This window comes from Cariama cristata, unplaced genomic scaffold, assembly GCF_000690535.1.
Source record: "Cariama cristata isolate BGI_N322 unplaced genomic scaffold, ASM69053v1 Scaffold40928, whole genome shotgun sequence".
Lineage (NCBI taxonomy): Eukaryota > Metazoa > Chordata > Aves > Cariamiformes > Cariamidae > Cariama > Cariama cristata.
Window position 1 is genome coordinate 1 of NW_009630225.1, and position 22,862 is coordinate 22,862.

The following is a 22,862-nucleotide window of genomic DNA, read 5'->3' on the forward strand; positions in this document are numbered from 1 at the left end:
CCTTGTGGGGACCCTCCGGGGGCTCCCCGCAGCTCCCCGTCCCTCAGGGCCAGTGCCTAGGCGGACATCGGCCACCATCCAGGCCCAGTCACATTAGATGTCGTCGTTTCCACCTGGTGAGCGATGATTTTAGGCCAACATAAACACTGCCCTCTGTTTTCTGCCCTGTCATCCAGCGCTGAACGGACCCTCAGAGACTTCCCGACAGGTCACGGCAGCTGCAGAAGGAGCAGAGTCACCCGGGGCCCTATTAGAAACAAAATACCCGCCTGTGTCCGTGCTCTCACCCATTACAAAATGCTGACTGGCAAATATTTGCCGCAGCCCTAATCCTGCTTGTCCTTCTGTCTGCAAATCTCTGGTGGACAGACACGGAAAGTTTTGCTGGCATGCAGCACAGCTGCGTCTGTCTCCAGAGCAGATGCTGGGTTTTCAGCCGGCCCTCCTCTGGCTTATGTTGATCCTGGTAATCCAGAGCAAGAAAGGAAAAAAAAAAAAAAAAAAGTGAGGCTTTAGTGAAATGGTCGTCTGCTGCCTTTGGGCTCTCGATTCTTCTCGGGCAGAGGTCCTGCAGTGGTGAGTCAGGCTGTGGACGGACTGTACTGTGTTTTGGAGGCTGGTGAATTCGTTGCTGCTGCAGCTGCATATTTAGGAACTCAGGGCCCTGGTGTTTTCTGCCCAGGTCATTGCACCCAGCTTCGTGCTGATTTTTACCTGTGCAAAGGTCTGCTTGGCATATGGAGTTGGTCTGCTGTAGATGTCACACTCTCGGTTCAATCTCTCACTTGAAACCAAGTTACTGTTCAAGTGTAGACAAAGAGGGAAGAATACTAGGCCTTTACCTCTTTAATGCTGAAGATTGAAAGTGGGTGTTTGATTTTATCCAGCTCTCACTTCACAGGCTCATGGAGGCAAGCTGGGATTAAATTTTCAGGGTAAAACATGGACTTTGCCTTGTCAGCGATATGGCATCATGCTTTCTGTTGGTGTTTTTCTTGTTTTCAGTTCTGTCATGATGTTGCAGGACGTACAGCAGAGGAGATATTATTGTGTACAAGGCAATTTCCTGACGTCTTTCAATGATCCTTGTGAGAGTGCTTGAATTTAAAAAATGTTGCAGATGTTCCAAACAGTGTTTCCAAACATTCATGGTTAGAAGACTGTACTAGAGTTAATAAGTTGTATCTAAGAAACTATGGTGGAAAACAAGTGGTAGTTTATTTTGCTCTTCTTGTTGTAGTATATATATTTGCCAGCATTTGTTGTGAATGTGGTTTCACTACTTCTTCCGAAGAGCCAGTTAGTTAGTTACAGAGCCTGATTTTCATGTATAAAGGAGCCTCTTATGTACACCATCTGGTAACAGTGAAAGGGTGTATTGTATTTGCAGTCCCTCTCTCCACTGCTAGAGGGTTACATAAAAGGAACAGGCATTTGTATGAACATCCTGGAGGCCAGGGTCCTCTAAGACTTGGTGAGTGGGGCATCAAGACCTAAAGGAACAACTAGGGAGAGAGAACTATTCAAAATATAAAGAAAAGTCTATCTAAAATTGCAGAAATTATCTGGTGGACTCAAGGAAGGGTAGTACTGAAAATTGTTTTTAACTCGGATTCTGATTTGTTTTTCTTAGTTGATCACATTTAAAAATTAACTATTGCCTATTTGTCAAATAAACACTGAACCCTTCTAATATTCTTTAGATGTTGTTCAGATTATTAAACTGAAAGGAACTGTAAGACTGCTGAGTGTTTTCATTCTTACACATTATTATTATCTATTTATATTACTATGGTTTTATTTCTGTTTGGTTTTGCCAATGCAAGGAAACATTTTAGCAGCTTGTATCTGGTCTAGTTCATACTTTTGTTTAGTAATTCCAATTTGTCCAGGGAGTGCTGGCTGTTTGTGTCCAAAAATTCTATAATAGTAGTAATTTTAAATACTTTGCCCAAATGTATTCAGAAGGCTTTACAGTTTGTAATACTGATAGAAGGAGCAGAACCTTTTATGTAGGGCATCTCAATCTCAGTGCTGGGAAACTGTTGCTGCACAGAGCCTTGACTTGTACACCCTTCCCTTTGATTTAATATTTTTGTCCATCACAGTGTTCTGTGGTTGCTGACGGTATAGTGATCTCAGCAGAGATATTTGTAAACAGTTAACCCATGAGTGTGTCCACCATGACATTTGATTCACTGCTGGGAAGAAGGATGAGCACAGGAAAGGTCTTGCTACTGCTGCCAGCCAATTTAGGTTTTGAAAGTGAACAGGTTGAATCAGGGTGTCCCCAAATAACTGGGCTCATGCCAGGCCTGCATTATCTGTGAGTCTGTCTGTTCCCAACTGGCTCAGCAGTGGCAGTCTCATCCAGACTTCTCTTCCAGACGCTTTTAAATCTTTGGGATTTGTAACTCTGAAATTTCCCCTTCCCCCCAAAATGGTGACCCTCACTGGAAAACCCATGAGAAAAGAGGGAGAGAGGAAATACTCAGTACTTCATGCTATAGAGGAAAGAAAAGAAGAATTTTTGCTGTTGGTTCTGGGATAGCATGATTCACTCAGGCCTGTCAGTTTGGGTTGTCTCAGCATGGTTTTTGTGTAATGTGCTTGCCTCGCCTCCTATTTGATCTACATGTGCATGGCCAAAACCTGTAATTTTCAGTGTTGCTTGCTGCAACAGTTCATTGGGAACTACATATAGGTCAGGGCTTGCCCTAGGGAACTACCATTGCTGTTGAGTGGATGAAGGACCAACGGAGTGCTAGGGATAGGCAAGTCTCAACACTCACCCACCAAACTTCCCAAAACCATTAGTTGGAGGCAGCATTTTCAAGTACTTCTGAAACCTCGGCTTGGAGGGACAATGTGGAAAGTAGATACAGAGGTAAAAAATCCTACTAAGGAAAGCCTTCATTCAGAGTTGGGATGTAATGGTTGTTGCTTTTAACTGTCCCAAAGTCTCAGAGGTGGCTGAGATGCTTTAGTCAGGCCGAGCTTGCTGAGGAAGTTAACAAGGCTCAGAGACCAATGTTGGAGACCTGAAAAACATGAGATTTTTTGAAGACTCCAAGCTTGTACAATGAACGAGTTGAGTGTTATGAATCATGAGTGCTCCTTTGCAGCTGGAAGTCCTCTAGTGTTTCTGTTTCTGTAGATATCTATATGGTGCTCCTCAGAGTACCATCTGCACGTCACGTGCCTGGCTTGAAGAACATGTAAGAGATTTAAATAGCTGGGTGAGTTATGGAGAGGAAGAGCAGGTTTTGTGGCAGGGAGGGTACACAGGGACATGGGGAGAATGACTTGGAAGAATGGGAGTGTGAAGGGGGAAAAAAACCTTTTCACTTTTGAATGAAACTTGTCTTTTCAACTCGCCATACAGGCATTGAGGCAGCAGGGGTACCTTTCCTCAGGGGTGTGAAATAGGATGAGAGCAGCTGAGGAGAAGCAAGTCTCTGGGAGAGTTATGGTTAGATTAATTGGTAGATGTTAGTAAACACAGTGTAGCATTCTTGACATGGGGGGAGGTCTGACATGTCCTAAGGAAAAAGGGCAGATAGTTTGTTAAAAGCGATACTAGTGCAATTCCTGTTATCAGAAGAGCACTCTTCTCCTTGTGAACTGACTGCTTCCTCAAACAGGCAACTTCTCTCGTCATGAGACAGGGCTGAGACAAGGTTGTTTTTGTTAGATACTTACAAGCTATCCCCGTGTTGTTGTTTGCTGAAAGTGGTCATTTGAGTTCATGTTGTTCAACAATTGTTGACGTGAGGACTATCAGAGACAAAGCACTGTATTCTCGAAATCAGGAAACTGTGTCCCTGGTCTAACACATCTGTCCTATTTGGCAAAGTTTGGTGTAACGTTTTAAAGGAGTTTAAGTCAGGTGTTAGAGTGGAGGTCTAATTCAGTAGGTGCAGCATTAAAAAAAAGTTGCTAGGGTTGCCAGCTTTCCCTGTTCAGGGTTAAAAATTAACTTTAGCTCATGAAGTTCTTATCATGCCACTTGTATACTCATATCTGTTGCTTAGTTTTGATCTTTTTCTAAGAGGAGTTTTCAAATACAAGGAATAAGGAGGGAATGCAGGCCAGTTGTACATAGAATAGGGAAGTTTGCCCAAAGATTATACAAAACTTTGCTGATTCTTTTGTGTCAGCCTCCACTGTCAGGTTAGGGGTGCAAGCAGTATTTTGTGAATGTCGTGAGTTTGTATTCTTATGCTGTAAAATGCAAATATCCCTAGAGCACGAGGGCCTCCCCACAAAAGGGCTTTACTGTAAGGAATCCCTAACTATAAACATGCTACTTTTCTGCCAGGCATTTGCAAAATATGTGAATGTTTTTAGGCACTTCATCTCCTTACTCTATTTTGCTATGCTATGATACTCTGTTAATTTTTTTTTCTGGACACATATTTTCTGCAAGATGTGCTTTATTACTAAATATTTATATGCCCGAACATTTCAAAACAAGATTTGTGTGTATGAGTGTGTGGGAAATCCAGCATAGGATTGCAGCATGGTCTCCTGTTTGAAGTACTAAAAGAAATAAAAAATATTCCTCCAAAAACATATTTTTGTAATTGAAATATGAAAGTTTGTTGGTGTAGAAAATGAAGGGGGAAGATGAATTTAGCAAGAAAATTTCCATTCTTGGAAAGGACCCAAGCTTCAAAACTCTGAGTGGAAACCTTACCTGATATTCAGGCTGTGTCTGCCTTTTGGTTTTTAATTGTCCTATTTAATGTAGTCCAGTGTGCATTTTTATCAGTCATGTATCTTTATATGCAGTATTAAAGCGCAAAGAGTTAAGTTCCCTAATAAAAGCGTGTGTGTGTGCCTTTCTTTTTTGCAATTCACCTCAGACCCTTGTTTCCAGCAAACAGTTCTGTAGCTTTATGGATGTCCAGCTTTATGTACCTGCATGATACAAAATGAGAAAAGCTAGCAGCACAGCTGCAGTAAATTCCACTGGGACTGTTATGTTTCCTGCAACAACAAAGTATGAAGTACTTTTTCCTGACAGTTACTGGAATGAAATTATTTGACTCAATCAGTGGTGTTACAGTCGTAAGAGGTAGAGACTTCCTTTTCCCAGTTCTTCCTTCATCTTTGCTGTGAGGTTTGTGTTACGTTATTTTTTGTCAGTGTGTCTTGTAGCCAACTGTATGACCAGGTAGGTCATTTTTTCCACACACTTTCCAAAAGTGTGCTTTGCAGCTATCAGTCAGTATCTGCTTTTATAGGACAAATCATGTTCACATTACACAAGGGTATAACACAGTTAAAATTGTTATGTCTCATGAATGTAGGATTTGGCTCAGTATCCTCACTTGCATGTTTTGTTTCATATAGTGTTAGAACAGGTATAGAGTTGCAGGCACCAAATTATTAAAGGTCTTGTGATACCAATGGGGGCCATGTAATGAAATGCCCTGGTTTGGAATGTCTAGGCCAGAGTAGTTATGTTAGCGTGAAATATTTCCATAAGCAGTAGAAAGTAGTGGACCTTGATTTCCAATAAATTTGTCTTGCAGATCCGATTTCCTTTTTAACTGAATTATACCAAGTCTGCAGTGTGAGCTCTGCTCTTAGTGTATGCTGAAAATACACTTGAGTGGGGAGTGGATTCTGTGGTATCAGGCTATAACGGAGGTCTCACTGCAGCCTTTTTATCAATGAAGAGAAACTCTACTTACGGACTTCCTCCCAGCTTCCTGTTCTCACTGCACATGGAGGAATGTAGTATTTTGAAGACCTCTACATTCTGTCAAGGTTGGCCAAAATTGAACAATGAAGTAAAAAAAATGTAGCTACTGGGGATGCAGACATGCCTCCAGTAATACAAAGAGAAATTTTCTGAAAACAGATTAAAAGTAGGTCATTGTAGCTACTGCACTGACGATGTAATTACAGTCATTAAATTTTGTTTACTGTTTTGTACGTCGCTCACTCCCCTTCAGGTAAATCTTTTCTTGTGAGTGGGCTGTTTCCTTTCTGCTTCTTTCTTTAATCTCCAGGATATCCTCCTCTGTAAAGAAGATTGTCACCCCCACACTAGTATTTATTCCAGCAGGAAAGGGAGCAGCCACCTTCAGACATAGCAGGCACAGCCCAAGAGTGCGAGGAGGGACTGATGACGTGCCCTATCTCGCCTCCTCTGCTGTAATCTGTACCAGGTCCTTAGTGTAATGCACAGATGTCATTGCAGCTCTGCAGTTTTGTGCAAGTTAATGCCATCGGCCTTCGTCAAATGCTGTTATATAAGAGGTAACAATGCATTGTCTAAAAAGCTTTTGACCCACAGCAGGTCAGTCGTGCCTGACACATGTATCATGCTGTTTTCCCACAGCCAATATTTACAGGTGTACATAATAGGATAGGAAATGCTGGAGGAACAGGAGTGCTCTAAAGAATTCTGGGCAAAATGTTCTGTGGTCAGGAAGGACTAGAGCAGCTGTTTACAGAAACCTTGGAAAACCAGTTAAGGTACATTGTAAGCTTTCTTTGCTGTAGAAAGTAAGAGCACTGCACCTTTCTGTGGGATGGACTGTGTTTTCTAATAACACCTCTGAAGGACCACGGAGGGGAGAAGTACCTTTCTCCCCATTTTGCACAGGAGCAGACAGGTAGAAAAAGTTTCATCACATTCTCCTTGTGCAGTAGCCCAGGTCGAAAGATCCCCTTCACCTCTGGGAAGAGAAGGGACTAAATGCATGTATCATGGGCAGGAGCTGATGCAAGGAAGGGGAAAGCTGTGAGACCTTGCTCCCTGTACTGAGGAAAGGGGTTTCTGGGAGCAGACAGAGGAGTGGGCTGTGCAACTACATGCCTCCAGCTGAGTTGTGGTCTCTGTTCAGGGTTCCCACATTCTGCCTATCCCGACAGGGACAAAGAAGTATGTCTTGGGCTTCTTTGGCACAACAGGATCAACCCATTGGGAACATGCTGCCTTCCCTTGCACTTTGCTGCTGAACTGTTGTGCACACAGTAGTCATTTATCTGTGACTTCTGGGCAAACACACTAACTTAGTGCTAGTGGGGCTGCGGCAACTCTAAACCACCTTAATCCTCCCCCAATAAATACCTGCTTGGGCAGTCTGCCGGGAATTAGCACTTGACAAGGTCCTGTGCTGCACCTGTTTGCTGTAGGGTGCCCCATGTCCTGCTCCCCGTTGGCTGTTGCAAAATAAGGGCTCAACTCCCAACTGCCTTCTCTTCCAGGCTCTCTGTACGTGCCTGCAGTTGGCCTGTTCACTGTTTTCCTGGCGTGCTTCTTGCATAGTCTTTGTGCCTCTGGAGCCTTGAATTGGAGCCTGTTCCGGCCTTTGGGAAGGACAGGCAGGATCCCCTTGTTGGTCCTTGCTCACTTTGTGTAAGGAAAAGCATTTGGTTTGGCCATATATTTTGGCTTAGTAAATTCCCTGTGCAGTTTCTATGTAGCTTTTTTTGAACAATTGTTCTCAGGTTAGATTCAAAGTTTGGGTCTCCAGGCATGGTTGTTTTAGTAAAGTGTTTGAGGCTTTTAATTAATTTTAATTAAGGAAAGGTTTTTACAAGTACTAGGTATAACTCACTTGTCATTTTTCTAAGCAAGGGTTGTGGTGCAAGGTATATTTATCCATCCAGGGATGCTGGAACAGCTTAAATAAAGTGGTGTCCTCTTACATGTGTTGGGAACAGTGGGTTCTGAGGAGGGGATGAGAGATGTTTCTTGTTCTAAAACCAGTCCCCAGTACTAAATCTTTTAGTAGCTCTTATGAGTTAAAAATACGTTCCAGTGCTAGAAAATCAAACATGCATAAATTTTTGACTCCTTGGCCCGTGCCTAGTCTGTGTGTTGAAAGTCTCCCTGAAATGGAAAAGTCGTATCTTTTTACTTTGCAGCCTGTAGGGAAGACCTGGCAGAGAGTTTGGGGAGGGGAAGTCCCGTGTCATCAGAACCTCCCTCAGAGTCACAAGATGAATTGCACGAAATGCCAACCTGACCTGGGCTGTAAGACTAACTGTGTTGTAATTCCAGCAAGAGAAAGTTGCTCTCTGAGGTTTGCTCAGTAGTTTTGAAAGATATAACTGAAGAAATAACTGAATTGGAAAGTGAAATCCAGAAGGAAATATAAATGAGGTTGCTGGAAAAGAGTTGACCTTATGGGAATTCATTACTAAACAGGATCTAAAATGCCAAAGTACCTCTCTTCTGCTCATTTGAGATGATTAAGACTTTAATTTTATTTTTGACTTTTATAGAATTGCAGGTGTCACAGAGAAGAATAATCTTCATCAGCCCAGTGGTCATCAAGGACATGAACACTGCTGGTTTTATCTAGATGGATGAAAAGGTTAACAGCCCAGAAGGGGAGCTCCTTTGGTTTTCAAGATGGCAGCTACTACTGGTGAAAGCCAACTGCAGAGGATTATTAGAGACTTGCAAGGTACAGTGCCATGCTGACAGATTCATTTTGTAGGCTGCACTGCGTCTTCCATCTTTTAGATAACAGAGAGTAGGAATTGTGTTTTCAGTTGTGTAACACTTGTGCAGCAATTGTAGCAACACAGTTCAAGATGTGTGATGTGCTCAGTAGAGATGTGACTGATGTTTTTTATGAGAGATGTTCTGTACCTTCTGCAGGATCCTAAATTCTTAAATCCTGCAAATTTAAACACACAAGATGAGAAATGATTTTTACAATTAAAAATAAAATTGTCTGTGGGGTATGCATTGTGAGCTAGGACTTTCTTGGCATGAATAGAGCTATGCTGTTACAAGACTTCATGTGAGATAAGCAGAAGGCCTGATTTTTAAACCCTCCCTCGATGGGAAACTGGTGTGGAGTTGCTGCTAATGTCGAGAGGGAAAAAAAACAGGAGGCCAAACCAAATTGGGAATGGACACCCAGAGGAAGAGTGCTGGAGAATTGGATCTGCTGTTCTTGCTGCAGTGGAACATGCTTGCTGTGCACCTAAATTGTCTTCCACTAGCGGAAGCCAACCTCATTTTCCAGAGCTCTGTTGCAGGCAAAATTGGCAGCAGATTCATAACCATCTTCCTGCTCTGTCTATCCTAATCAGCTGCCTATACCAAGATGCAGACATTTTTCCTTTTAATTTTTATTAAATATAAGGTGTAATATCTGCCAAAGCTGGTGTCACCGTTTAAGGCTGTGCCGGCTCTTAAATCTAGATCTTCCTGTAACATAAAAAAGATCTATGTACCTGCTAACAAGAAGAAATTTTAATTTGCAAAGGGGATTGAATGGGACTGGGAGCTAAGGCTCACTCAGGCACCTGAAATAAGTACAAAACCAAGTGGAAAGCAAGCTCAAAATCGGTAATTTCTGATGCTGAGAAATAAACCCTTTTGGGGCCAGAGTGTCCAGGGAGACAACAGAGTTTGCTTTGGCTTGACATTTCCTCACCCGCTATGGGTGTAGGTTTTAGGGAAGACGAGTTGCGGTGTGCTTATTTTTATGTAAATTATTTTTCCCATTTGTGTTTGTAACGAGCACAAGCTGAACCTTCCTGAATAAAGCATGCAGAAGATAAATGTGCTGACTGAATGATTGTTCTGGTGTTACTGATCCCATTTAGCAGATTACATGCTTTGTCCTTTCTAATCAGAATTCTGTTTGTCCTGTGGCAATATCTTAATGTGCACATGAGACAGCAAAAAGTTATTTCTCTTTCCTCTGCTGAAGAACCAGTTAGCAATTGTCTGTTACCAGTTTTTGCTAAGTGTCAGAAGGAGGTTTTGCTCTTTTTAAGAAGAGGAAATAGTCCGTACAACAGATTGACATAACTTGAGCTCTATTTTTTTTATAGATGGTCTTAAATTGCAAGCATATCAATAAGTTTTTTGCATTGCTGTTAAGACATTTTGACTGAAAGAAACTGAATACACATGCATAATGTCCAGGCAGAAATCCCATTTATTTAGTTGTTTATAGATTCAGTGCTATATGTCTCTTGCATTAGTTAACCATTTTGGTGTCTTGTTTTAAAGATGCTGTGACTGAATTAAGTAAAGAGTTTAAAGAAGGAGGGGAACCAATCACAGATGACAGTGTCAACTTGCAAAAATTCTCCTACAAGCTTGAATACCTTCTACAGGTGAGAAGTGTTGTGTGTCATTTGTAATCCACCATCAAATCTAGGCCTTGTTTTCTCTTATGGAGTCTTCAGTATGTGGGGTTTAACTCAAATAATGATAAATACCCAATTGAGTCTCTCTCTTTTTTTTTTTTTCTTTTTTTTTTTTTTCCTAGTAAGAAGACTGAAATGTATGCTGTTTATTTTACTTATTTCAAGTGAAAGTAAATATATGTAATCAAAAGGCAGTGCTGGCAGTTTGATTGAAGAATGTAAGGCATTCTTTTATTGATCTGAAAGATTTGAGCTTGATTTTAAAGATATATCCTGCTAAATTGTCTTGGAAAAACTGTGGTAATGAGATCTTGACCACATTTTAATGCAAAACAAATACTAGTAAGCTGTTCACAGTGCAAATATAGTGGTGTGAGGAACTTACAGAATTTTAGCAATTTCACTTTGAAAATACATTTTTATTGTATGGAAGGCTTAATGCAAAAGGTTGATCTTTAATCTGGAATGCTGCTTTTTGTCCATCCTCAAAATTTAAGTAAAAGGGGACACTGCTGGGCAAACCAAAATTCAGTTTGCATAGTTTTGTGTCTATGTATACTGTAATCATGTCACTGGTTGCCACAAAGACGTGCTAATCTAGCCTTAATCTAGGCAAGGGAGTTTTAACTGGGTTGCAGAGGCTTCAGCAGAAGCTGAAGAATCCTTTGAGATTAGAATGGTCCAAACTACAGTCCATACCTTCGCTGCACTGCTGCTCTGAACATGATTTAGCTAGAGCAGGTTTTTCTGGTACATATCTGCATGCTATTGCCACACTTGATTCCAGGTCTCTCAGCAAGTGGTTGGTTGTTCATTGTTCTTGAATAGCTGCTGAATCTGCTGCAAATCTTTTTTTTTGGCAGTTTTGAATAGATATCTGTATTTTAACTAGACCCAGAACATTATTATCTGTTACTGTCTGTAAAGTAGCTTTTGTAACTGCTGGATTGCATCAATGCAGTGCAATGTCTCTTTCTTTTGTGAATACATTGGCTAAAACTAAGAGGCGTCATGAAAACACATGTTGCTAGGAGAGGAACAGAATTCCAAGTAGCTATATATATTTATATTTGACTTTTTCTCATTGCATTTTGTTTTCCTTGTTTAAGTTTGACCAGAAAGAAAAAAACACATTGCTGGGGAACAGAAAAGACTACTGGGATTATTTCTGCGACTGTCTGGCAAAAGTCAAAGGAGCCAATGATGGAATTCGCTTTGTCAAGTCTATTACAGAAGTAAGTGTATCAGTTAAGCATCATAATATGTGGGTTTTGTTTTGGTATGTCTTTTTAGAGAGCAGTAGAAACCAAAAGAAAATACACCACTTTTAACATATGGAAAAAAAAAGTTGGGAATTCTTATGCAAAATATAAAAATGCAAGGTTACCCTTTTTACTAGGGCACTAAATTATATAGGATTAGATAGCCTCAGTCTTACTTATTTTGAAGACCACTTACACAAGTGAATGGTCCTGTTTGTCTCTGGCTGTGCCCTGCCTTTTCATAAACTTAGTGCCATTTTCTCTAAAAGGGAATGAAAAATTAAGTCAAGAGTAGAGCCTGCCATCTTTAGTACAGCTTACAGCAGGTCTTGGCTCTAGGTCCAAGAGGGAAGATTTACTATATTTGACATTTTTTAAGACATTTTCAACTGGTCAGTAGAGTTGAGGAGCAATGACTGAGAGCAGTGTTTCATCTTCTGTCTCAACTTTTTTCCTCTGTGTCAAATGGCATGATGTAATGGCTTGGGATGGCTGTCATTATTCCCTTGAGAAAGGTGTCATGAACAGGACAAAAAGCTTTATTTTTATTAGATATAGTAATAAAAGTTTAATCTTATAACAGCCATGTTATGTGTTCAGCTCAATGAATGGGTGAAATGAGTGCTGTGAGAAGCTTTCTGTGCTGATCCTGAGTCTTTAGAATCACTTGAAGAAGAGCTTCCCTTGTGGGTAAAAGAGGTGGTAGTGTGGTGGTGCTGGCCAGAATTGTTCTGATGCTCAGTTCTGTTATCTGTGAGCAGTGCTAACTTGTATTGGCAAGTTACTGCTTAAAGCAGATTTCCTCATTCTCTTAGCAATTCCTCCACAGCAGCTCTAGGTAATGTTCTTTTGAGGCATCTGAAAGAGAGCCATGATACGCTAGAAGAGGCAGGCTCTGTGTTCCCTACCTCACTTTCTTCTCTCAGCAACTTAGGCAATATTGAATTTTGCTATTCAAAGGCGAACAAGTTGTTTTACCACTGGGAAGAGAAACAGGGGAAAGCCATGGAAATTGGATTTGACTTTCCAACTACTTCCAGGAAGACGAGCAGTAAGGACAGTGACTGCTGCTGCAGAAAAGGTCCTCTGACTGTAGATACTGGCTCCTAAATTCTCAGCAGCAGTAGCCAATCTGATTTCTCTGCAAAGGTGACTGTGCTGTAGCCTTCAACAGTCTGTTGCCTACGGTATCATCTACATATTAGCACATGTAAAGGCTGCTCTCCTTTTTCCTCCTTCTTCAGTACCTCTGGCTGCTTAATGGTTAGCATGATAACAGAAATTATTGTTTGGAAGAGGGTATTTTCTGTTTCAATTTATGTGCAGCCATAGAAATTAGCTTGTGGAAGACTTCTTTTAACTTTATTAGCTTGTGGTTTAGGAATATGAACTCTAAAAAAATCAGTCAGCTGTTTCAGATAACTGAGCTGGCAGACTCAGGTCCAGAAATGAAATGACAGATGACAGACAAACATGTTGGTTATTCCTTTTCATTACAAGGAAATCGGCAGCCAATTTTTGAACCTGGATGGATAGAACATAAAGGTTTCCAGATGTCATTTATTTGCTCACTGAACAGTACTTTTTAACTTTCAAAGATGGAAATGAACAAAGAGGAAAGAGTAATGGCAGTTGCTTTTTAAGAATGATCAAACATTTAACAGCGTAATGCCTCCTCTCCTGCTTTGCCTGCAGCACTTCTAATATTAGGGTGCGTGATATGCTGGAGGCGCGGAGCAGGGAAGCAAATAGGAATACCCTGGAAACTGCCCATCTCTTAATTAAACAGAGAGCCTTGCCCTTGATGGTGTTAGGTGTGCAGTGAGTTCTGGTCATTCCCCTTTCAAAAGGTGGTTACACTGAATACACATCTTCCCAAGTCTTTACAGCCATACATTGCACCTTAGCTACAGTGTTTACCGTCAGCACGTAAACACTGACAGTACCAGACACTGCCTGCCTCCCTGAATTCTAGCAGGCCTCTAGCAGGAGGTGGCATGGTTTTGCTTCCTAGACAAATAGTCTTTGGCTACTTGTAGCTGCATATATGTAAATATTTTCCTCTACTTCTCATCACATACATTTGTTCTAGTATCTCCATGCTTAAAAAAGGCATTGCAATTTAAACTGATAAACCAATGGGAGTAAGGATAGGATTAATTCAGTGGCTTCCAATGGGTTTTTTTACTATTCTTAAGATATTCGCTAAATACGACTAGTTAGGAAAAACACTTGTAAAACACTTCTGTGCCAAGGGCAGGAATAGCATCTCCCTGAAGAAATATTCAGGCATCTACAGGGTGAATGAGGGTGAAAACTAGTTGGCAAATTAAATTTGCTGTTTCTAGGATACTTAACCTTTGGGGACCATGTTATTTCACACTTTGTGTCCTATAGCATTTGAAACAAAAAGCAGTAAAAGGTGTCACTTCCTTTGCTCCACATTTCATCATTCCATTCATAAGGAACATTTCTCTGTGTGTATATATATATATATATAGTGGATTACTGAGATAGTGAGGAACCTGTGTCTTACTTGAGCACAGAAGCCCATTAACAGCAAAACCAAGGAAACTGAGAGTTATGGTATTGCTCTCGCTTCACCACAGTGGAATACTGATCAGAAGGACAGAAAGCTTGTGTGGCCTTTGGACCTTCTTTCACACTAATTTTTCAAGCAAAATTTACAGTAACCTACTAACTTGTATCTCAGCCTTCTAATATTTTCCTTGGCCTCCATTTTTAAATCATGAATATATTTGGTTTGTTAGTTGGATGAGCAGTTTGGTTAGGAGCATGGCTGGCTGGTGAGAAATTCTTTCATCACTTTCATTTTCTGTTCCTAAATTGATTATTGATTTTGATGGAAAGGAGAAATGAAATGCTACTGTTTAGTGTTTCACTATTTTGTAAGATAGCAAATAGTTCAGATGTAAAAGACAAAACAAAACATCAATTCCCCAAGTCAGTAGCTATAACAAAATTTAGTGCTGAGTTTTGTGATCCCCCTTATGTTAATTTAACAGCTGTCTTCATAAAAAGATCCATTCATTTCGGTCATGCAGCTGCTCTTGGTCTGAAGTAAGAATTAAATTTTTATCAACTTAACGGCTAAGTATTAAGAAAGGCTTTTTGCATTGTCTGGGGTTACCGTGTCCATGGGGCTGTATATTTATACATGTGTGCATCTTTGTTCTATGACTAGATCTGCCCTAAAGCTCTTCCAGCTGTGGCCAGACACATCTTAAGTAACCTAAGCAGTCACTTCAGGCTTTGCTGAGCACATTGAGATTTTGCCTTATATTGGGAATTGTCCTTAGCATAGTCTGTACTCACGTACTCAGTATATTAGATGATTCATTGGTCCTGTGATGCCTTTTGTATTATTATAAAGTGGACAACAGCCACCTGTAGATACAAATTTGTCATTCAGAAAAGATTCTACCCAATGACAGTCTTGGGAGAAAGTATCTCTCAGTGGCAGTTCTTACTACTTCCTTTACAACTAGTGGGTTATTGTGAGTTTTTTTGTGTGTCTGTATGTAGACTGTTCTGGCAATGTCTCTACGTGATTACAGATGATATTTAGAATTTTATTTTCTTGTGCTTTCTGCCTTCCAGCTACGAACATCTCTTGGAAAAGGAAGAGCATTTCTTCGTTACTCCCTGGTTCACCAAAGGCTAGCAGACACCTTGCAGCAATGTTTTATGAACACCAAGGTGACCAGGTGAATAACAAAGTACCTTATTAACTAATGGGTGTTTGCTCAGTGTGATGAAGCAACATCACCTAGTAGCTATTGAAGGAAATAGAAAGCCTTCCAAATGGTTGGCTTAGAGAGCTGGTAATAGGATAGGAAGGATAATAGACCTTTTGGCCTGGGTCAGCGGTTCATACCTATCTTAGGCTGGTAAAGATGGAAAGTTGTTACAGTTAAACATGTGTGGAGTGGGTGGTGCTGATGCGTCTGTAAGTCGATTTCAAAGGTGACATTTTTATAAGCATTGAAAATCCTGAGTTTGATCTTCTGTGCTGTACATCATAAGAGAGGATTAATTTGGATGTTTTGCGCAAAGCCCCAGAAAGCACTTGCATGTATCTCTGGATTGTCACACAGAGGAACAGCTTGCCCCTGGCCAGGGAACACCAAAGATAGTTTGTAGTTGGTTGGAGGCGCGCTCCTAGGGCTTTTAGGAAAAAACAACTATTTGCACAGTGTATTTAACTCTTGTTGCTCCTTTCTGTTGCTCGTTTTTGATGTATTAAATGTGTGCTGTGTGATTATCCAGTGTATAGCAAATCTTTTGTCTTTACAGTGTTTTGCCCAAGCACCACAGCAAAAAATATTTTGTGCAGGGGCTCCTTTAAAGGTATTTCTGTGGAATTCATTGAAGCTGTTTAATTTCATTCACCTCAAAGGGATGGGATGTTTGTTGGTGCACCTGGTTGTTTTCAGTTTGCATTTAGAATAGCGTATCATCATTTTTCTGGGGTAGAGTGAATAATAATGATGTAGGGGTTTTTTGCAAGTGAAACTGCTGCTTCTTTTTTACTTAGGAATGAGTATTACTTCTTTTTTTGTTTGTTTTCAAGTGACTGGTACTATGCAAGAAGTCCATTTCTGAATTCCAAAATGAGTTCTGACATTGTGGGTCAACTCTATGAGCTCACTGACGTTCAGTTTGACTTGGCATCAAGAGGCTATGATTTAGATGCTGCTTGGCCAGCATTTGCTAGGTAAGATAGAATCATTTTGTCATTTTGTATTAACAGGATCATAAAATTTCTGCCTGCTACAGCATCTGTGATAGCTTCTGCTTTTGGAGGTAGGAATACTTGTGTTAGAGCATGTATACGCTTTCTCCATGTAATTACTTTATGACCAAATTCGCCTTTTTTTCCTTCAGTGTACTGTATACCAGAGATCAGAGTTGATGCTTTGTAGTGGAGTACTTCCAGTAACTGCAGTTTGGGCCCAAATCCCAAGCTATTCTTATCTTCACAGGCACAAGAAGAAATGTTCTTAGCTCCTTCTGTTTTAAGAGCTGAAATGTGTAGTGACTGAACAGCCAGGCAGTGTGCTTCATTTGCAGCAATGGTAGAGGTGACAATATGCGGTCACTGCAGCCTAAGCCCACTTCAAAGTGGGATATGACAAACTCTGCTAGGTCTGATCCAGATGTATTTGTATCAGTGGGAGTTTTCTAGGGCTGCATGCTGCCACCATCTGGTTGAGCTGCCGTCACACAGCAATACAATTTCTTAGAGCAAAGCTGCATTGGTTATTGCAGATGTGAGAAGTCATGGCTACCAACCCCATAATCTTTTATAGGTGCTTTTGATATCCCTATTTTGTCTTCCATGAACTTCAGTGGTTGTTGGCCCAGACACCAGGTGCAGTTATGTCTTTTTGTATGTGGTAGTTACAACTAGATAAATCTTACATGTAAGAGTAGAAAGACATGTATGTATGTATGTGCTTAGACTTCTCTTAGATACTGTTTCTCTGTGTGATTAACAGGAGGACACTGTCCTCGCTTGGATCTTCAGCATATTTATGGAAGCCCCCAAGTCGCAGTTCCAGCTTGAGCAGTTTGGTGAGCAATTATTTGCAGGTAAGCAGATTACAAATAAATGTTTATGTGGCATGGTAGATCTTTAATTAATGGCATAGTTCCAGAGAGCTTGGTAGTTTTATGGTGATTATGACTCTTAATATGGTAAACTACAAAAAGCATTCTTAATTAAAAGTAAAGGGAATTGCCCAGTAGCTGATTCAACTGAACATGCAAATCTTGTAGAGGCAAGAAAAAAATATATTCAGAAGACTGCCTGCAGATAGGTATATTTTCATTTATCTTTTGTGAAAACAAGCCCCATTTCCTATAAGTTGATATCTTGTAGTGCTGTGAATGCAACATACATTGCCGTGCGTTAAGAACCTGAACTTGCTGTCATTTGAGCACACCATTTAAATGCATATTTAATACTTCTTAAACTTTCTGGTTTTCCCCTTCTGTTCATTTAGGCCCAAGAGTTTCCCTCCAGCCCTGATGCAAATAGCTCACTAAATGTTGAACACCTTGAGGGTTTTGAAGAGATGCGTGTAGAACTTGACCAGGCAGAGCTGAGGCAAAGGGAACTTCAGGATCGTATTCACCAGCTAGAAATGGAAAACCAGGAGCTCCAGGCAGCTGTCAACCTTCAGAAAGAACAAGTACAGGTAGAAAAGGAGAAGAGTAATAACTACAGCAAGGAGAACTCCCGGCTGGCAAAGGTGATCACGGAGTTACAGAAGCAGTGTGAAGTCTCACACTCCACTCGGAGCACTGTTCATGACCTGCAGAAATGCCTGCAGTCACTGGAACTGAATGCAGTGGAGCAGCAGAAGGAATATTCAACAAAGCTGGAGCAGCTGGTGACCAGCAAGGAAGACTCTGCCTCGAAACTGCAGATGTTGAATCAGGAGCTGGAGGCCTCTAGGGCTTTGGTTGCTATGAAGGATATTTGCGTCGATGAGCTCAAAGCCAAGATGAGTTCCACAGAACAGAAGAACCTCAACATCCTTGAAGAAGTTGATGCTGCCTTGGAGGAAAAGGGACAGCAAGCCACAGCTCACTGTGACTCTGCCCTACCGATACAGGCACTGTTAGAGAAGCTTCAGGAGGCAGAAAAAGAAATGGCAGATATGCAAAGACTGAATGATGAAAGTGCGTCTCAACTGAAAGCAGCAAGGGAGGAGCTGCAGCTGAAAGAAGAGGCACAGAAGGAACTGGAATCCAGATACAATCACCTCACTGCTGACTCCAAAGAAGAGAGTGAAAAGGGGCTTGGGAACCTGGAAACCATGGCAAAGGAAATGGATGCCCTTCAGAAGGCCCTGACCCTGAAAGGAAAGGAGGCGGCTGAGCTCCAGACCCAGGTAATGGGATTGCTGGCTCAGGTGGGGTCACTGGAAAAAAATCTTGAGGAAGCAAGGAAAGAAAAAGAGAAACTTGAGGAGGAGTATGGTAGGAGGGAAGGAGCACTGAAGCAGGAAGCCCAGTCACAAGCAGAGCAACTTGAACTACAGGAGGGTCGCTTAGCAAAGGTGAGTCAGACTGTGCATAGCCTTGAGGAGCAAAACCAGAAACTCTTGTCTGAGAAAGAGCATCTCAGCCAGAAAGTCAAGGAGCTGGAGGAGCAGATGGAGCAGCAAAACTCTGCAGTGAGTGAAATGGGTGAGGAGAGCAGGAAGCTGAAAGCGGAGAATGCAAATTTGCAGCAGTCCAAGAAGAAGGTGGAAGAGAAGCTGAAAAATATGGAAGCTTCGAAAACTTCCCTGGAAGCCGAGGTAGCCAGGCTGAGAGCCTCTGAGAAACATCTTCAGAGTGAGATAGATGATGCCCTAGTGTCAGTTGATGAAAAAGAGAAGAAGCTCCGGGGCGAGAACAAACAGCTGGATGAAGACTTGCAGAATGCCAGGAGGCAAAGCCAAATTCTGGAGGAGAGATTAAAGGCTCTGCACTCAGATTATGAAGAACTAAAGCAAAGAGAAGATACCACCAAGGAGTCTTATGCCTCACTTGAAGGACAGCTGAAGAGTGCCAAACAGCATAGTTTACAAATGGAAAAAAGCTTAGGCACCCTGAAGAAAAGCAAAGAGTGTCTCCAGTCACAACTCACAGAGAAAGAAGGAGAACTGCAAGACATGGAGAGCCAGTGTGAGCAGCTAAGAGCAGAAGCTGAAAGACATAGGAGGAAAGCAGAGACTCTTGAGGTAGAAAAGCTCAGTGTTGAAAAGACATGCCTTCATCAGACAAAGCTTATTGAATCCCTCACATCACAAAAGGAATCAGTGGAAAAACACCAACTACAGCAGACGGCTTCTCTGGAGAAGGAGGCAAAAGAGCTGGCCTCCAGACTGACCATGAGTGAAGAGCAGTTGGAGGTCAACCGAGGTGAAGTGTCTAGGCTGCAAGCAGAAGTCCTTGACCTGCGAGTCAAGCTTCAGCAGACCAATGATGAGAGAGAGCAGATGAGAGATGAGCTGGCAATCACAGAGACTGTCTTGGGTGAGCAGAAGGCACTTGTCCAGCAGCTCAAAGAACAAAGTGAGTCACTCAACAGAAACCATGTGCAAGAACTGGTGCAATGTAAAGAAAGAGAAGAAGTGCTGAAAAAAGATCAGGAGACAGCAGCCCATCAAAAAGCTGAGCTGGAAAATAATTTGCTGAACCTGAAGGAAGAGCTATCCAAGGTTAAGCAGTACTTGGAAGTTGCTAGAATGGAAAATGAAGAAAACAAAGATCTCCTCCACAGGACCAACACGGATATGGCTGAACTTGGTATTCAGATTTGTGCCTTGACCTCTGAAAAGGTGGATGCAGAAGAGCAGTTAGCCCAGGCCACAGAAAGGCTCAAAGAACTGGAAGAACAGGCAGCAGAGCAACAGAAGAAGCTGAAGCTTGACATCTCTAATCTCAGACAGGAGAACAAGATCCTGCAAGAGAAATTAAAAGAGGCTCAGATATGTGCCGCAGCTGTCCCAAATCTGCAATTGCAGCTGGAGACAGTAAAGGAACAGGCACAGAGTGTCCAAGAAACCAGCCAAGAGGAGCTGTCTGCAATAAAATTTCAAATGAGCACAGAGATTCTAAATTATCAGACAAAATTCAAGGTAAATTAATGTAGTTATTATAGCTGAAGGAGCTGTGCAGGATTTCCCCTGCTTTACCATCTGCTGCAGAAATTACCATGTGAAATCTTAAGGTTTGTGTTGGTCAGGCTCTGAGACTACAATGCAACTAGCCTTAGCCTGGGAATCTAAAAATGTCTCTACACTCATGACCTAGGCCTATTTGAGGTAAAATAACCCTTCAGAGTTTTTTGAAGATGTATAGTGTGACCATCTGGGCACAGCGGAGAGGCCATGTGATGTGGAAAAGTCAGCCAGTAATGAAGAGGGTGATGATTTCTTATGTTGGTACTGAAGGTGACATCTTCTGTAACTATTCCCTCTGGTCACAGCTGTGATTTTTTTTCTTTTTTTGGTAGGAACGTTGCAAGACCTGTTCCCCACACCTGTAACACTACTTCTCCTTAAAACTGATTTTGGTGAAAGCAAACTTAGACCGAGACTGGATACTTTTGCAGTTAATTTGCTCATGTATTTTTGCTTTCAGCTGCTCTAGGTAGCATCTGAGAAGATCAAAGTTTTGCTTCCAGAAAAATGTGAGTCAGCCCTGTATATGTGAAACAGCACACCTAAAGGCTGAAGATTTTATTGTGTTTGTTCTGCCATTCTGAGATAATGTCTAAGACTGGCAGTTGATCAGAGGCTTATGCGACTCGTGGTATCCAGAAATCCCATGAGTTTGAGAAAATAGCATACATTAATTTATGTTTCATTTTCATAAAGACTTCTTAAACCTTAGTATGTTTTGGGCGATCTCACTCTTTTGAGCCAAAGCATTTCGCAAGTTGGCCTTCTTTTTGTTGAGAACTGTAACAGCCCATAGCAAGTAACAGTATAACACAGCTAGTCTGCCACCACAGAGGGGATTTTCCTTGAATCCATGAGTTGGGTGTCTCTTTAACTGTCTTTCATGAGCCTGACAGTGGTGCTGCATTTATCCCATACACGGCAGTAAAAGCACTCATGATTCATAATTGAGGATTTCATAAATGAAGGGGTGGCCGCTGGAGGAATGCTAACTCCTGGCTCAATCTCTCTGCTAGGCTGTCAGTGAAGAATGTGGGAAAGTAAGAGAGCAACTTGAGGAGCAGAAGCGACAACAGCATGCTGCAGAGGAAGAGATTGCAGAGTTACAAGTAGGTGCTTGAGCTGATTAAAAGACAGAGGTGTCAGCAGACATTAGTGTTACAATTGAAAAGGCAGGCAGCATTTCTGATGACTGACTGTGAGTCTGAGAATGCCCTTGAATAAGTAATAAGTACAGGTGCTGCAGACAAAATACTCGGCAGTTGAAAGTTAGCCACTGAAACAGAGATTACGGAAAGTACAAGGGCACTTTGGGTTTGTCCTGCTTTGAAAGGTAGTCAGGTTTTATGTAAGACGTGTTTATGTGTACACTGCTTAAATGAGGGTGCAGGTTTAAAAGGCATCTATCTTAGGCCCTGCATGCACACTGCACACAGCCACACATGTGGATCCACCTGTTTGCAGGCTGCAAGAGGCACTGAATCAGAGAATTGGTCTGGCTGAGAAATAACCCAGCTGAAAAAAGATAGGATTTTTGCAATGCATTTATCAAACAGTTGAGTTAGGAGGGTCGTACTGAGGTATAAGGAATCCAGAATGAAGAAAATTGAGGTGAACTTGGCAGTGCCTGCTGGCAGAAATACATACACCTTTAGATGCAGTTATGTGTGTTCCCTGAGGACTGAGAGTTTGGCAGACTTTTCTGGAGAGGCTAGCTGTGAAAGAAGTTTTTGTTTCCATTGTCCTTCATGTTCTGTATAGCTTTAGTAAACAACATTTTCCTAATTTTTATTTTTTTTTCCTTTTGAAACTTTTAGGTGGTGAAAAAACTTTTAGGGCATATTCTTTTGCCATTATCTTTGAGAGATTTTCCTTGATAAGGAGGCAAAAGCTCAACTACCATGCACTAATAAGAATTGCAGGCTTAATACTGTCTTTCTTTAGAGTCTATCCCTTATTCAGTGTGACAGAAGTAATCAGTCACTAGTACACAACTAATTAGTGTCTGCTTATACAATAATATCTTAATTGGTGGTTTGGCTTTAAGTGATTCTTTTAAAGCATTGTTTAGGTGTCTTGGTAATTGTCCTATGTTTGGTAAAGTGTTGTTTTTATAGGTAAGGAAATACAGTAATTTATTTCACTAGGCTGCAAACACGAGTTTGTCTAGAAAGCTGGATGAAGCAAGAGAGCAGCTGTCTGAATCAGAATCTGCTTGGCTGCAGAAGGAAGAGGAGGTGACGTCTCTGAGAGAACTCTTGGAAAGGTGGGAGTTTGGGTTCTTTACATAAGCCGTTAATTGTAAGCCAAGCAAGGGGCCAATAACCAAAGCATATTGAAAATTGCTGTGGTTTATGAACCACAGGGATTATATAGGGCAAATAGTGCATGGGCACTGACGGGGAGTATCAAATTGACACTTCAGATGAGAAATATGTAAATTACACAGCACACATGAATACAAGGTTTAGGTTTTACTTTATTGTTAAAGTTAGCTGATGACGTAAATTCATTGTATGTCTTCCTTTATGAAACTGAAAGACATTTTATAACCTCCTTTTACCTTATAGGTTAATCACAGAGTTAAAACACCAATATTGGCTCCTTTTTTTTCATAAAGAATGAAAAATAGGCACTTATTGACAATTTGTTTTTTTCTTTCCTCTCCATGAAGTTTCAGGGAATCAGTAAGAATTATTTGAATGGGACCACATCCTGCATGTCTTTGTCAGGTTTATTAGTTTTAAGTAAC

General features: G+C 41.3%; 1 protein-coding gene across 1 annotated transcript; it reads left to right on the forward strand.

Annotated features, from left to right (window-relative positions):
• Positions 1 to 8,255: 8,255 nt before the first annotated feature.
• Positions 8,256 to 22,376, forward strand: LOC104155994 (FYVE and coiled-coil domain-containing protein 1-like; the record flags this gene model as incomplete). The annotated part of the gene is made up of 9 exons (XM_009705435.1): positions 8,256 to 8,435; positions 10,004 to 10,110; positions 11,253 to 11,378; positions 15,027 to 15,133; positions 16,000 to 16,143; positions 16,928 to 17,021; positions 17,435 to 20,065; positions 21,127 to 21,219; positions 22,258 to 22,376. Coding segments are annotated over exons 1-9 (3,476 nt in total), but the record flags the coding sequence as incomplete, so codon positions are not given.
• Between the last annotated feature and the right edge of the window lie 486 nt (positions 22,377 to 22,862).